Source organism: Saccostrea echinata, unplaced genomic scaffold, assembly GCF_033153115.1.
Source record: "Saccostrea echinata isolate AGI-Se365-2 ecotype Australia unplaced genomic scaffold, CSIRO_AGI_Sech_v1 ptg000054l, whole genome shotgun sequence".
NCBI classification, from domain to species: domain Eukaryota; kingdom Metazoa; phylum Mollusca; class Bivalvia; order Ostreida; family Ostreidae; genus Saccostrea; species Saccostrea echinata.
In genome coordinates, this window is record NW_026889803.1 from 20,400,784 (window position 1) to 20,417,441 (window position 16,658).

At 32.7% G+C, this 16,658-nt stretch overlaps 1 protein-coding gene across 1 annotated transcript; it reads right to left on the reverse strand.

Annotated features, from left to right (window-relative positions):
• Positions 1–9,902: 9,902 nt before the first annotated feature.
• On the reverse strand, positions 9,903–16,590 carry LOC133206354 (fatty acid-binding protein, liver-like). Its single transcript, XM_061342305.1, has 4 exons — positions 16,482–16,590; positions 11,536–11,723; positions 11,121–11,222; positions 9,903–10,112 (listed from the first exon to the last, which is right to left on the reverse strand). Exons 1-4 carry the CDS (start codon positions 16,549–16,551, stop codon positions 10,059–10,061), a joined length of 414 nt encoding a protein of 137 aa, XP_061198289.1. The 5' UTR covers positions 16,552–16,590; the 3' UTR covers positions 9,903–10,058.
• Positions 16,591–16,658: the final 68 nt, after the last annotated feature.

Consider the following 16,658-nt stretch of genomic DNA (forward strand, 5'->3'; position numbering starts at 1 on the left):
GACTTTTCAAAACCTTTCATTCTTGACACCGACGCAAGTGATACAGCGATTGGCGCTGTTTTGTCTCAAGTTAAGGATGGGGAAGAGAAAATAATCTACTATGAGAGTCGCTGTCTAACCAAAGCTGAACAAAAATATTGCGTTACAAGCAAGGAGTTACTATCAATTGTTAACTTTGTCAAACATTTTAGACACTACTTGTATGGTAAGCCTTTTGTGGTACGCACCGATCACAGTTCCATGAGATGCCTGTTAAATAAGAAAGATGCAGAAGGACAGATAGCTATGTGGATCGAAACATTATCTACTTATGAAATACAGATTCAACATAAAGCGGGCAAATTGCACAGAAATGCAGATGCTCTGAGCAGGATCCCTTGCAAGATCTGTGGAAAACAAACTTTTCAAAAAAAGTTAAACTTGATTCGCCATAAGAGGAAGTTCCACGAACAAACCAAAGAGCAGCATAAAGCAGAAGAGAAGAGCGAAGTAAGTGAAGAAAAGAAAGAGGAGGGAGACGAATCATTGCTGGAACAAGATCCTGGAGATGTAATTCATGAGACCTTAAGTGTCAGCGAGAGCAACTCCCCATCTAGTGATTCGAGTAGCGAGGATGATTGTGATGATAAAGATGCTGGTGAACTGACGACTGATGTTGGACCGGAGATCATGATGAAACCAAACAAGATTCACAAGATGTCAAAAGCGTGAATGAAGAAGCAGACACCGAAATCAAAATAAAATCTCCAGAGAAAGGACGGGTAGTTCGAAAGGCCACGGCTCCAGCACCCGTGTTTTCACCTAAGAGAAAGACCCCTATTTCTCTTCCTGAGAAACCAACACCACTTGGGAGATTTTCATTCGGAGCTACAAGTACAAGAGCTACTCAAACCAGTTGTCATATTGGTTGTGAAGACAGAATCATAAAGAAAAGAAAAGTTCGCAAGGTAGTCTCAACTTACACCCAGGACCATAAAAACATTAAGGAAACCTTGGAAGAAGAGTTTTTTCTATTTAGAGTGAAAAAAGTGTTTAATGACATTTCTGTTGAGTCAAACGTACATGTAGGACAATTGTAAAAAATGTTTTCTGAAAAGTCGACACATTAGATTTTTTTTGCGGGAATGTCAAGAGATATTGCATTACCTTTCAACTCATAATAATTGATATTTGATGTATGTATATTAAAAAAAGCTTGATAAAAATTGTTATTCAATTAATATGCGGGACGCATATGTTTCGGAGGCATGGGTAATGTAGTAGAAATTTCCTTGATCAAGTTAATAATATGCAAATTATTTATCAATCAGGTGCTTCCTAGTGTGTTACAATGTAGCTATATTACATTTGTAGTAACCAAGACAAAGACGATGATTCAGCGTCTTTGGGTAAGACTATAAATACCGGTGAGCGCTGATGCTCTACTTAGTTAGTCTGTCGGCGGGTGAACAGTGCAGATCGTTTTAAAGTAAGGAATTTATTGTGCTTCATTTGCGGGTCTCAAAATACTGCAGACATACCATTTGGGGTACATTAGGTTCCAAACCTACTTTAAAATAAAGGTTTATTTGAGAGTGTTTGGAAACACTGCTCTGAAACATAAGGTCTGAGAGCTTTGGAAGCTCTAACAACGGGTTTCAGACCTTGAATAGCTTAGGAACATTGATTAAAGAATCATTAGAGAATCATTGTTTTGTATATATTTAGTAAATCTAATTCCATGTAATTCTCGTTTATTTTATTTTGACCAATCAATTGTAGGCGTAGGTAACGTAAGGGAAATTATATATCTCTTTATCCATGACTGGAGAACCCACAATACATATCACATTACATTTTTGCAGTAACAAAATCATCTTTTGGGAATATGATTGGTTGTGTCTTGTAGGTGTGCAATAATGTTTCGGAATTTTTAACCCTCGGGGCCAATTTGGGTCAAATAATGACTTAATTTATTTATTAATTAAAAAAAAAATCCTGGTTCCCTGAACTCCTTTAGTTACATTTTTTGCAGTAGCTAGCTTATTAGCCCATTCATATTTTGGAATTCAGTTTTGATGACAAGTGGAAAGTGGGATTAAAATTCACAAACTTTAGAGTTTTTGAACAATTATGACAAGAGATTGTTCATCAATTTATTTATATAAAATACTTATACATAAAAGCCCCATGGGCCAGGCTCAACTGAGCATTTTATGCTCAATTGATACTGTGTAAAATATAGAATTAGATTGGCATCTTCTCAGGTTACCCAAATATGAAGGTTAGAATATTTTTAATATTACTGTCTTATGTCAGCATCTAGTTGTGTAATTGCCTACACTAATGTTCCTCAAATACTGGTAAAAAGTTCATAGAAACTGAGGACAATTCATGATTGATTGATTAAATTGATATATTGATATAAAAAAAATACTTGTCATAAAAGGAAAATACATGTATAATATCTAAGGGAGGGAGGGGGGGGGGGTTCACGCAACATATTAATTGGGAATTGAAAACGTCCATTGCAGCTAATCTAAGATGAACCTTAGTCTCGATTAAACCAAGTAATGATTACGATTTGGAACTTAGTGACTCAGAAAACTATGAAATGCGAATTCACACTTACTCACCAGACGTGAGAAAATACAGTTAACTTCAATTCATGACGAGAAAATAAAGCCGAAAAAAACCATTTATGATCAAGAAATGAAATGAACGCAAAATGACATTCAATTTCATCAAGATAATCCGACTTTTATTGCTTTTTCCTTTTTATCTTTCGTCCACTGCATCTGAATAGCTGAATCCCATAAAATCCATTTAGTATACGAGCTCTGTTGATGGACTCATAACGAAGCATTGTTACTGCACTGATGGAAATACTATAACCTGGAACACCACGTGTTTTGGAATGGGAGTATATATTTGTTCTTTGTCATTACACAATGTAATCGATATACCTATATAATTTGCTAATATTGCTTGTTGTAAAATTTCAATTGATATAGTCAAAATAAGTTCTATATGACAATCCCATATGATTGGAATGAGTCATTTTCAGCCATTCATACCTTGTATATTGTAACGTGCTTTTTAAGTTTTGATAAACCATTTTAGAATGATGTTCGTCTGAAACCTGATCTGCATATGACAAACAAATAAAAAAGACAGAAATTTGGTCAATACAAGTATTTATAGGATTATTTATAATCATACATTTTGACAATCTTTAAATCTGGAACTGTATAAAACTCAAATGTACAGATCTTCTTAGCATATATTCATATTGGAAGCAGGCGTAGCATGACATCTTGTAATTCTTGGACATACTCTTTCAAGTACTATAAGGAATATAGATATCCTTCTCTCATGTACTTTCTCCTCCCCCTCCCCTCCCCCCAATCTGTCACTCCTCATGCGCACTTCCTCTCTCTATCTCAAATGTCACTATTATGGAATTTTTGTTTTGTTTATTATATTCACAAACGATATCTTTTGTATGTCATATAAATATGTGTTTGTGACAATTGATATCAATGTTACAGGTCTTCTAGAGGCTCGATCGGTATCACTACTGGTGATGGGGTAAAGAAAATAAATTATGATTGTTTTTCCTATGTAAGTAATGGATCTACATGGGATTTGAAATTCCTATCCTCGAAACGAAAAAAGTACAAGTGGATTTCCTACATGTAACGAAGAATTTTGACCCGGGTTGAAAACTGAACCGAGGGTCATTTTCAGCGTTGAATATTGACACCAACGGTGTGGAATTTAGAGCCTAGCCCGTTGAATATTGAACCGCATCGTGGAATTTTGATCATTAAACCGGGTATAAATTCAACACCATAAAAATTATAATGAATTGATGTTCACAATTATGATTTATTTAATTAAAAATTCTATACTTTCTGATAAATATTTTGCGTAATTTATTTTTATTCTTTAGAATAACTTGAACATTTCGCTGAACTTTAAACAGTTTGCCAAAGATGCACCCCTCCTAAATAACTATCAATGGAGACGAGAAAATCTTGAAAAAAAAAATGGTCTGCATGGTGAAAAAAATTCTCAAACCTACATTGCAGAACTGGGAGGGGGGATGGATGAATCGATACCAGAATCATATTTGACAAGCTACATATAATGCTGTTTAAACCGTTACCCAACCTGCCCTATATTTCGTTAATGATAATAATAAAATCACCGTTGAGTATTGTGAACTGATTACATTGTGCAGTTATCTGCCAAATTATATTTTTATGCTAACATTGTAAATCAGGTAAAATTTAAACTTTGTTTCTATTTATGGTGACAGTGCAGAATGACCGTGTGTAATGTCTGGGGGTTATTAGAAAGTTATCAATGTCTTTGATACATGTATCTCATGAATATTTTATGGTTTTCCTTTCGAATTTGAATTAAAATACGTAAAGTATAAAGATCAAACATAAACAGAATATTACTAATGCCGTTTTTTTTTTTTAAATTGATATAATAATTTATTGGGGTGGGGTGAATAGAATTGATCTAAAAAAAAAAAAAAAAAAAAATGTATTAATAACAAATTCTGTAGTTGGGTCAATATTCAAGATCAACTTTCAACGTGTTGAGGTCGAAGTGCCAGAAAAAAAAAAGCTGTTGAAAAATGACCCAGGTACAAATTTCATGAATTTTGGTCTCAATTTTCAACGGAGAAAAACCGTTGAAAAATGAACCCCGGGTCCATTTTCGATCCGAATTAAAATTCTTTGTTATCTCGGCAAAAGTAAAAAAAAAATGCATAATTACAAAGATGGTGATTAATAGCGAAGTAATTTTTTTGTTAATCTTTCATCAATCACTATGATTCTCATAATAAAGCAATTTGATTAACTGTATAAAACATACCCAACTGTGTATCACTTTTAAATACTTTACTGTTGATTTCAGGCAATCACCTGACGGTGTGATTCGCCTTTTCGGATCACCACACGGTTTGATTCACCAGTGTCTGATTGCATGAATGATTGATTGATTGTATGTATGTTGTTTTACATCCCATTCGAGAATTTTTAAGACATATTGAAACGTCACCATATATCGGCGAAGGACTTCTTTAGATCTTTACTAGGCACTCAGCGCCATTAAGCCCTGAGGGTTCTTTATATGAGCCAACGCCTAGGTACATGTATTGACACGGGACCTCGGTTTTTACGGTCTCATCCGAAAGACCCGTGACCTTAACTTAATATTTTTGCCGGGAACTAGGCGAAGGAAGTGACTACCTATGTTGACGCGTTGGGTTTGACACGGTGCGGCGAACGAGAATCGAACCTGGGCTCAAAAACATGAAGCGAACGCCCTACCACTAGGCTACCGTGACCATTCTCTTAAACAGTAGACGAATAATGTTCCCTGTGGAATAATGATTAGGGGTCACTTTTCGACGTAGGAAAATGACTTCTAAGTGTAAAAAATGTTTTTATTTTTTAGATAGAACCCAAGGGTAAGTTTTAGCTCACCTTAGCTGAAGGCTAAGTAAGCTTTTCTGATCAAAATTTGTCCATTGTCTGTCGTTGTCGTAAACTTTTTGCATTTTCATCTTCTCCAGAACTACTGGGTCAATTTCAACCAAATTTGACACAGAGTATCCTTTGGTAAAGGGAATTCAAATTTGTTCAAATGAAGGACCAAACCCTCTTCCAAAGTGAGATAATAAGGAAAAAGTAAAAATTGAGTGGGGTCATTTAAAAATTTTCTTCTCAAGAAGCACTGGGCCAGAAAAGGTGATACTTATATGAAAGTCTCTTGATAGTTTATTCAAATCATGACCCCCAGGGGTAGGGTGGGGCCACAATGGACAATCAAAATTTTACACGGGTATATATAAGAAAAATCTCTAAAAATCTTTTTTTTTTCAAGAGTAAAGCCATGATCATTTATACTTAAAGGGAGGCATCCAAAGGAAGTGTATGTTCAAGTTTGTTCAAATCGTGACCCCTGGGGGTAGGGGTTTGGCCACCATGGGTGATTAAAGTTTTACATAGGGAAAAAAAACTTGAAAGTTTTTTTTCAATAGGAAATCCATGACTAGTCATATTTACTAGTATATTAAAGCATCCCCCGGTAGTGTAGATTCAGGTTTGTTCACATCAGGATCCCGTATGACGGTACATATCACAAGATGAAACACTTCCTTTAAACTTGGCTTAATGGTGGCTTATAGGTCCTTAAGGTTGTCTTCTGACCCAGCAGTTCTTGAAAAAAGAGATGTTGAAAGATTTTTTTTTTCTAAATATTCTATGAAACACTTTAATCACCTTTGTAGTCACATCCTTCCCCTGATGGACATGATCTGAATAAAACTGAATCTACACTTCATAATGAAGCTTTCACATAAGTTTAAACTTTTCTGACACAGTGGTTCTTGAGAAGATTTTTAAAAGATGCCACTAAATTATCACTAATTCTTGTCTACGTACCTTGAAAGACGGCTTGGTCCTTCATTTAAACAAACTTGAATTCCCCTTATCCACGGATGCTTTGTGGCACGATTGGTTGAAATTGACCCTGTAGTTCTTGAGAAGAAGCTGAAATCGTGAAAAGTTTACAGACAGAAGGACAGTCAGACAAAATGTGATCAGAAAAGCTCACTTGAATTTCCAGTTCAGGTGATCTAAAAATATCAACCCCAACAACAATTATATCGGTACATACGGAATCCCATTTAGGACTTATCAAAAATATTTTTGAATTCGATATATGAATTATCGAATTTGTTATAAAGAATTTAATTCGTTATAACAATTTCTTTAAATTCGTTATTATAAATTAAACCTGTTGTAATAAATTTGTTGAATTCGTTATAAAGAATTCAAAAATTTGTTATAACAAATAAAATTAGTTTAAACGAATTCTAAAACTTGTTATAACAAATTTAATTCGTTTAAACAAATTCTTTAATTTCTTATAACGAATTCAATTCGTTAAAACGAATTCGACAAATCGTTATACCGAATTCATATATATTTTTCTACAGGCCCTGATTGTTGAATTTGATTAAAGGAATTTAATTTGTTATAACAAATTTAAGAATTTGTTTCAACAAATTTAATTTGTTATAATGAAGTATAAAATTCATTTAAACGAATTCAAATTGTTACAGAAAATTTCTGAATTTGATATAACGAATTCAACAAATTTAAAAAGTCGCCCGCGTGGCGCAGTGGTAGAGCGTCTGCTCAAGAGTCGCGGAGTAAGGAGTTGATCCTTACTTCGCGGGTTCGAATCCCACTGTGGGACATGGAGACCGGTCCTTTGGATGAGACCGTATAAACCGAGGTCCCGTGTCGCAGTAGGTGCTGGCACGAAAAAGATCCCTCACTGTTCAATGGCCCTAAGTGCCGTGCATAGGTCAAAATTTGCAGCTCTCCACCGGCAAGTGGTGGCGTCTCCATATAAGTGAAAAATTCTCGAGAGGGACGTTAAACAACAAACAAACAAACAAATTTAAAACAGATTAAGTTTTGTTATAACGAATTCAAAAAAAATGTTATAACGAATTCAAAGAAATTGCTACAACGAATTAAATTCGTTATAATAAATTTGACAATTCGTTAAATCGAATTCAAAAAATATTTTTGATAGGTCCTAAATGGGCTTCCGTAGGGCACATGAATGTATTATGATGATTTCCAAATAATCATTACTACTGATCAAAAAAAACAAACAACAACTAATACATGTATTCATTCTCCAAGTACATAGTACAAGAAAAAAAGAATAGGCTGATTTTTAAGATATCTCACGAATTACGGTATCTTTGACATATCACAGTGAAGTACTTCAATCCTGGACACAATTTGCTGTCCAAAAAGTTTTCTCCCTGCAGTATTGCGAGTAATACTGTCCGTCTTCCTCCGTGCGTGTATGTGTGTTTGTCAATATCTCTTTCCCTTTTCAAGTAAATATTCGTCAAAACAATTTTTTCGACGACAATATATGCCGACCTTGACTGTACAAATTGTCGCCAACGACAATGTGTGCTGGTGCTTGACTGTACATTTTGTCGTCCATTATGCAGGAGGAAAATAAGGCTCGTCTCGGTACATATTGTCGCCGGCGACAATATGTACCGATGGTCGACAATATGTGTCGTGAGAGTAGGTACATATTGTCGCCGACGACAATATGTACAAAACGACAATATGTACCGTCACATCCCGGGGTAGGGTGGGGCCACAGTGTGCAATCGTAGTTTTACATAGGAATACATATGAAAAATCTTTTAAAATCTTATTCTAAAGAATGGGAAAGCCATGATCGGTCATAGTTATATTAAAGCATCCTCAGGTAGACTAAGTTTAGATTCAAGTTTGTTCAAATCATGGGTGAAAATACGAAAAAATATTGTATTATGTATCCGTACGTTACATTGATGGAAGAGTCCATTTTTAAAGAAATTTTTCACACAGATGGCTTTAAAAAAAATGGTTCTAGCTAATTCTGGATTAATCGAGTGATTTACAGAATTAGTTTTTCATAAAAATTAAAAATTTGGATTATAAAAAATATTCAGGCAGAAAAATGAATTCCGGTCATTATTCGATGGGTGTCATTATCTAAACAATAAAATGCTTCCATTGTTTCTTAATGCGGGAATTAGCAGTTGCAACTTCGGCAGAAAACATAACCTGCGTAAGCGCGTTATGTAATTTTTTTCTGCAATGGTTGCAACCGTGAATCCCACATTAACAAAGAAAGAAAGATTATATATATATATATATATATATATATATATATATATATATATATATAGAAAGCACAAAGAAATTTACTTTTACAAGGATACCCACTTCCGCCCCAACCCGGGGTTGAACTCTCGACCTACGGAATCTGTCTCCTAGCAGTACAGAAACAGCGCGCTAGACCGCTCAGCTATCTAGGCAAGTCAAAAAAACTTGCTTTCGATGCCGATGGAATTCTCGCGACGCTGCCCTACACTACACGGTCATTGAGAATGGAAGTGAGATACAGTTATTTGGACATTAGTTTTATTAGAGGATCGTTACTAATACACGTTGTATGAAATGGGTATCCTTGTAAAAGTGAATTTCTTTGTGCTTTCTATATTAATATTTCTTCACTTAGGGAAGTTATGTTAGTTTAAGAGTTGTTGTAAAAATGTGCTTTAGATAGATAGATAGATAGATAGATAGATAACAAAGTGTTTCAGCAAACATGTCCTGACTTTTCGGATTCAATATAAAGTTACACAGTATTAATGTAAGAAAATTTTTGCAAAAATGAAAACCACATAACCAAACAATTTTATCAATATGAAATTTTAAGAAATGCTGAATCAACATTTTTCAAGACAGGTATTTTTAAAGTTTGAATATCAGCAGCAGTTTTCAATTTAACGTCATTTTTTATGTGTTCGAAAAAGCCGCAATGTTTTAAAGTCAGCATCCTCGTTTTGTCTTTGAAGTCCTGTATGGCATATATTTTGACATCATTTGAAAAGTCTGCTCCTTAGAAAGATGGATTTCATATGAGTACTTTTTTCAAAATCTTATGCACTAGAATTGGTGATTTCGGAGATTTTCTGTTTGTATTATTTAGTTCAAAAACATCCATAGATCCATTTTTGGAGAAAAAAACCTGACTACCTGATTTTTGAAGATGTAATCAAAACTTCAATGGAAAAAATAAAATGACGTTATTTTATATTGTTTATATCACAATTAAATTGCCGGAAAATGTGCTATAAAATACAGATAAAATTTTGTAAACATTTTATTATTGTGCAAAAATATACACATGCATCGAAAGTCGGGACATGTTTGTTGAAACACTCTGTATATATATATATATATATGGTTGGTTTCCTGTTTTTTTTTTCAGAGATTTATATAAAAACAAATTAAAACTAGTTTAAATCTCATTTTTATGTAGAACTTTCAGAAAACACATAAAAAGTACTACAATGAATGTATGAACAATAGAGTCATGATTATCATAATAAAATTAAGAAATGTACATTTTCAAAATCGTTACAAAATAAACTTACAAGTATAATCATATTTAGTTTATATCTTCTTGTATTTTCTCGTACACGAAACACCATTTCCAGCTGTCATGACCTGAAAAAAAAAATGAAAATACCAAACATACGAATCAGGGATTATTCGTGATATATTAACTATAGTATAAACGAAATCTGAGATGGAAAGTTAATGAAATACAATATAGCACGTTATTTTAATAATTCAAATCAGTATCTATTTGGAACACGCACGGCGTTTGAATTAGATACATGAATCTGTATAATATCCAAAAGCGCTGTATCGTGCATATGATAGATCTACACGAGTTAAAATATGAACAGTAAGTTGGTTCTCTAATGGACATGCATAATTTATTAAATTGCTCATATTGCACTATATATTGTACAAAGATTTATGCAAGTCGCAAGCATCCATTTCTCTCTGTATATGTGTGGTGGGGGGTTGGGGAGGGGGGTAAGAGGATCTCATTGCACACACCCATCCATCCTAAGAAATGTATCTGTTTGTTAAGTTCACGTCTTTGAAGTAGAGAAACAAGTACAGATGTTGTATATTTCCAAAAGCCATTTTAACTCCAGGAGTTAAACTAAAAGTTATATCAATGTTAGAGATGTGCTAATCTACTGTCCTTTGTTCTTTTTTTTCTTATATATCCGACCGTTTATTTTTCTAATTGCAGAACGGTCGCAGAAGAAAATAAATGTTAACCAGACTCTCGCTCCATGGTGAGCACTGAACAAATTACAAAGGAAATTAACGTCAGCCTCTGTGATAACCATATGTTCTTCGTCTCGTTTAATTCCTCAGATAAAAAGTAAATCAGATTATACAATAGAATTGTATTACCTTCGGTATGCAGCTACACTTTTCTATTCAATACCCACCGTATATAGTAAATTACTAGAAAAGCCCATATCCCAAACCCCCTCCATTCTTTTTAAAGCAATAAAACACAAGTGTGTTCAAATGAATTCAAGACTTTTTTAAAGTTGCAATCCATGCATCCACAAACCTGCGCAATTAATGAGCTCCTCTAAGAGAATACTCGTAAATCTTTGGATTTTACCTATGTCTGTTTCTTACCATGGTCAGGGTATTTCCGGACACTGTCCGTTTGTTGGTCGTCTCAAAACCAGAACCTGTCTGCTTTTCAATCAAAGTGTCTCCATCCATCGTAAACACAGCCTTCAGAAGGGAAAAAAGATAATTATTCTACAGAAGAAACCTGATAAGTTTTTTTTTATAGTCAGTGTCATTCTATGTCTTTATATCGACGTTATAATTGTGAATGAATGCAAAAAATACTTATTGCAAGTATATTGAGAACGGTTTGCCTTGATTGACCCCAGCCCAGTTATGATAAGTGGATCAAACTGTTCTAATTTAGAGTATCGCGTATTTCTAAAAAGTCTTATGAAGCAAAAAATTGTTTTTCGTTTTTGTTAAAAAGAAAAACCTTGATATAATTCTAAATTTTATATAATATAAATGTATATACCTTGACTGGCCTGCCATCTAAGGTTTTAGTGTCGAATTCAGAACCGAGGCTGAATTTGACCTCCCTCTCTCCCGCAGGGGTGGTAATTTTGAAGACCCAGTCATTCCCGGAATTGCTGATATCGTAGGTCAATTTGGAATCATCCCCTAAAAATTTCTGGGCTTCTGCTTGTTTGTCATCACTTACACCTGAAATAAAATTCAATGGATGATGAAACTTTTTTCAATTAATTTGACAAAAATGCACATGTCAATCTTTAAAATATTGTACGATTCTGAAAAAATATCAATATTGACAACATTTGAAGCATTTAACTATAAAGCTCAGTAGCCACACATATACGTTTTACAGTAACATCGTGCATAGAAGGGTAACTGAAAAAAATCCAAGCAGACCAACTTGACCTTGGTTCAGGCTATGAGGTTTTTGGTGGCATATCGTATACGAAGAAAATTTCGCTCTGTTTATTTTTTGTACTTTTCTCCGTCGTCGATTAGCGAATTAGTAATATCTCTATTATAACACAATTGTGTCTGCTTGGACGAAATCGTGTGCAACTGTGAAAGGGTGAAAAAACCCTTATACATAACTAATACTAATAAGGAATCAGTATAAATTTATATTATATGGCCATAAATAAGTCATATTCTCATTTGTTCACTATACGCGTATTTATTTCAGTGAAAAACCAATTGTTATAAAAGCTTATTATGATGTCAATTTCAACACAATTTCCGTTTCATTTTTTATTCACTTAATTATGGAGAACTGTTTTTAAATATTTTCTAATCCTGAATGCAATAAGCCAAACGATAAACTGATCAAAGAGAAAAATTTAAGACATCATCAAGGCAAATTTTCTAGCCTAAAAATACCATGATTTCTTAACAAAACCGACAATACTATTATTTTTAAATTATGTGAAAAAACTAAAAAAAAATCTGCATTCTTTGATGCCATATTTATAAGAAATGATCTACAGATAAGGCTACATTTTATCCCCAAAAGGCAATTTTCAAAGAAATATACAGCAAAAAAATTAAATTATGACCCACTTATGGCCAGGTACTGTGCCTCAGAGAGAGAGAGAGAGAGAGAGATCTCAAAACTGTCAGCAATCTCCTTTCATTGAGCCACTAAGATTGTTTTATTGACCGAATAACAACAGATATGGAATGCTTGTTGAATTTACACAACCAATTAGCAAACATCATATATTGATGACGTTATTGATTAAATTAATTCAGACAGACTATATTTGCACAATGCAGCCACAGTTCCCCGTTGGTTTGTTTATTACGATCAAGTACCATGTCATAGAAAGTTAGCTTTAAAATCAGTTCCTCTTGATTTTAGTTTCTTCATCTGATTATTAAAATATATGATATAATATGTATAAAATGTATAATATGTATTTTAAAAAAAACAAAGCTAAAAAAAACAAATAAACAAACAAAAAACAAACAAACAAACCAAACCAAACCAAAAGACAAACAAAAAATACATTCTATATAGAGGAAATTGCAGTTCGTAAAGAACAAGGTACGGTTTCAATACAAATCTGGTCCTGTATTTATTTTTAAATATGAAAGTAATGCAAGAAATTAAAACTTATGCTTCCTGAATCATTGAAATTCCATGCAGTAAGAACATACAATTCCTTCTTCACATATGACCTCCTAAATACTATTTGTTAAATCATGAACTTGTGAATTTTCCTGTATTTTCTTAAAAGTAGCAGAAGACATCAATTTTCATTGAAATTTTCTATCAAATAATATATAGCACATGCATCCCCCACAAGGATTTTGATAAATGTGATTTTTAAAAGGATTTTACACAACATATCCAAAAACTGAAGTGGACACTATTTTCTAAGGGAAATTAAACCATAATTGAGTCATTTTGAGGCTTTTTCTGTTTAAAACAGAAATGTACCAAATTAATGACGTCATATTTCCAGAATGATCATCCTTTCTGCCACATTCTTTCATGAATTATCACATTTATATACTCAACTCATATTTAAACAAATTTTATAACTATTTTAGAAACATTAAATTTTTAGGGCACAATAAAGCCCAAATCGTACCTTCTTCTTCAAATCGCTATTGAATCGCAACTCTAACTTATATGCATTTCATACTATAAGAATTAGTAAGGGAATATTAGACCTTGAAATAATCCAATTTTAACATAATTTTCAGTGACTTTCGTTTGATTTATATACTCATAGATTGTAATATTTCCTCTAATTGTTTATTAACTTTCAACTTTTAATCATCAATTTTACATTAGACACAAACATCGATCGAAAAAGCCTTAATAGCAATTATTAGGAAAAATTGTTGTAAACTCACAGATACTACGAAGATATAGAATACCCAAGAAAGAATATGATATAAAATTAAATTTTTAAAAGAGTTTTTACAAATATTATCATTGATAAAACACATATTTATCAGAAAGTTTTCTTTTAAAACCATCCTTATTATTGCATTCTCTCATTAATAAATACTTTCATATATATATATATATATATATATATATATATATATATATATATATATATATATATATATTGAAATCTCCCAAAAATTTCCTTATAGATTTCCTGGACGTTGATGTATTTCAAGTATTTATATGCCGTGTGATTATATAATGGGAAACACAGAAAAAGGCTCACTTCATATGCTTCTTGTATTTTTTCATAGAACATAAATGGCTTAAAGTAAAACTTTATGGTAAATATAATCACATCTTAGCAAGAATGAAGCCTGTACAAACTGTTTTTCAATCTTTATAAAACATACTTTTATTTTTTTATTATCCTTTGTCCTTACCCTGGTAATTGTCAACTGACATCATGCAGGTGCACGCATATCTACATGTACAACTCACTTCGCGCTTGTGTTTACACACATTTATATTATACAATTAATTTAGATGCCAGTTCAGAATTTTGCCAGTTAATTTAAATAATACCAGCATATCTCCTAAACTTAATAAAATGAAATTAACCTCTTAATTTTCAAACCGTTAAACAAATGTAGCCTAGACACGGGGTACACAGGATAGCACACAATAAGGCCAAAGTAAATTAATTCTTTGTTTAACGTAACCGAGCGGGTATGTTTTCAGGAAAATCCAGTCAAAAAAAAAAGAACATAGGTTTGTCATATTTTTAACAATTTCTCATTGTATTTTCAGAAATATTGTAATTTAGTACACTTTAAGGCTACAGTATTTTTTTTTAATCTTTGAGAGAGAAAGGAACAAAGCAAAAAATCGTAAGGAGGAAAACATAAATTGAAAGCTGTTCAAATGTCTATCATATTTTTATTCTTATGTGTGATTTATAAATCAATATTTTTCTAATTATTTTAGATCTTGTAATGTTTATTTGATTTTTTTTTTTTTTTTTTTTTTTTTTTTTTTTTTTTTTTTTTTTTTTGGATTGGACTAGAGGGTACCTTTTCCAGGAAATAAGGGACGTAAAACTAACTTATTTACCACGGCCTAACAAATATATCTGAAAGATGCTCCTTAATAATTCGTTTATCTACTGCAAATAAAAAATGTCTGATGTTTGTTCGGCGAGGAAATTCCTACTGCAGATGTGCGTTTCTGATCTAGGTATTCATCAACCAATCAAGAATTCAGACATTAAAAGAGGCGTTTAATTAAAGACAAAAAGCACTATCCTCCATGGTGTGAAAGAAAACGTGAGCGAAATCTACATGGTGCCTGAGAAATACTTGCTCTATCTAGCGCATTGATTGTTAATTTCAGATATTAATTCATTCTTTTATCAGTGTTTTAGATAAGAATTAAAAGATTATTGTTCCATACTACATGTATCTCCATCTTTCTCTCTGCTATATAAGCCTCATCTGCGTGCTATTACTTTGAAATACTCCAAGTTTTATGACATGTGAAATGTTACCCTCCTTTTCTTTCGAATATTTTTAAAACTTGTAATAATTAATGATGCAATGACCATTTATGATATATATATATAATTACCTTATGGAAAGCGATGCGATATGAAATTTGTCTTAACTACTTCACATTGAGTATAATTTCGTCCACTTATGATAAAAAATGGTTTACATGCAGTCATACATTACAAGATTACAATACATCATTAAGGGAGTTGACATCGTCAGCGATCATTGCAATATTTATCGTTCTGTATTGTGATATCTCTTATCACATTTCATTCATTTTTGCAAAATCAATAGACATAAACAGACCAATATTGATAAAGCTGGTCTCACTTTAGTCAGTATAGATAATACAGTGTGACAACAGATGAATAAGCAAGGTTTCTCAAGGGGGGACATAAAGATAACTGCAGAAGTTATGCATCTCATGAGAAATTTATGACTGGAACGTAGGGTATTGTTTCTTATGAAGGTCACAGGAAGTTTAATTAAGGATATTGTGCATGGGCCAAAAAAATGTACAGGACGATTAAGTAATATATTGTATATATATATGAAGACAATTGCATGCATCTAGCAAAATAAATATTTATAGCCATAGACTAAGACAATACAGCATAAGATGAAACATTACATCTTATCATTAAACTGCAACATTTTAAGCACAATTTTAAGATGTGCTAATCTACTAAGGTTTTTTTATAGCTTTTTAAAGGGTTTTCCGGATGTTTTATCTTCATTGATATTTAGAAATATTCATTTTTTTTAAATGATCTTTCAATACTATACATATAGTGTTTCCTGTAGAAAAATAGCGATTTATATCATAAAGACAAAATTGTGATCATTAAAAAAATTACACAAAAACGCCTTTCATTTGACTCATTAATTAGTGCCAGTGAGAATAAACTCCACTTTGAAATTTAATAAAAGTGCTGTAAACAATTCATCAAATCAGTATAATTGTTTTGGTTTCGGGGGAAAAAAGTGAAAACTTACCAATAGCTTTCATATACTCGCCAAAATTTTCGCTGCATTCTATCTCCCATTTTCCGTTAAACTGAGCCATAGTGAATACCGCAGTGAAATTACAGCGCTGTAGCTTTCTGCTCGTTTTATAGACTTCCTGCGAGAGTTGATCAATGACTGCACAGAATGCCTGTGTCAGCGATGATA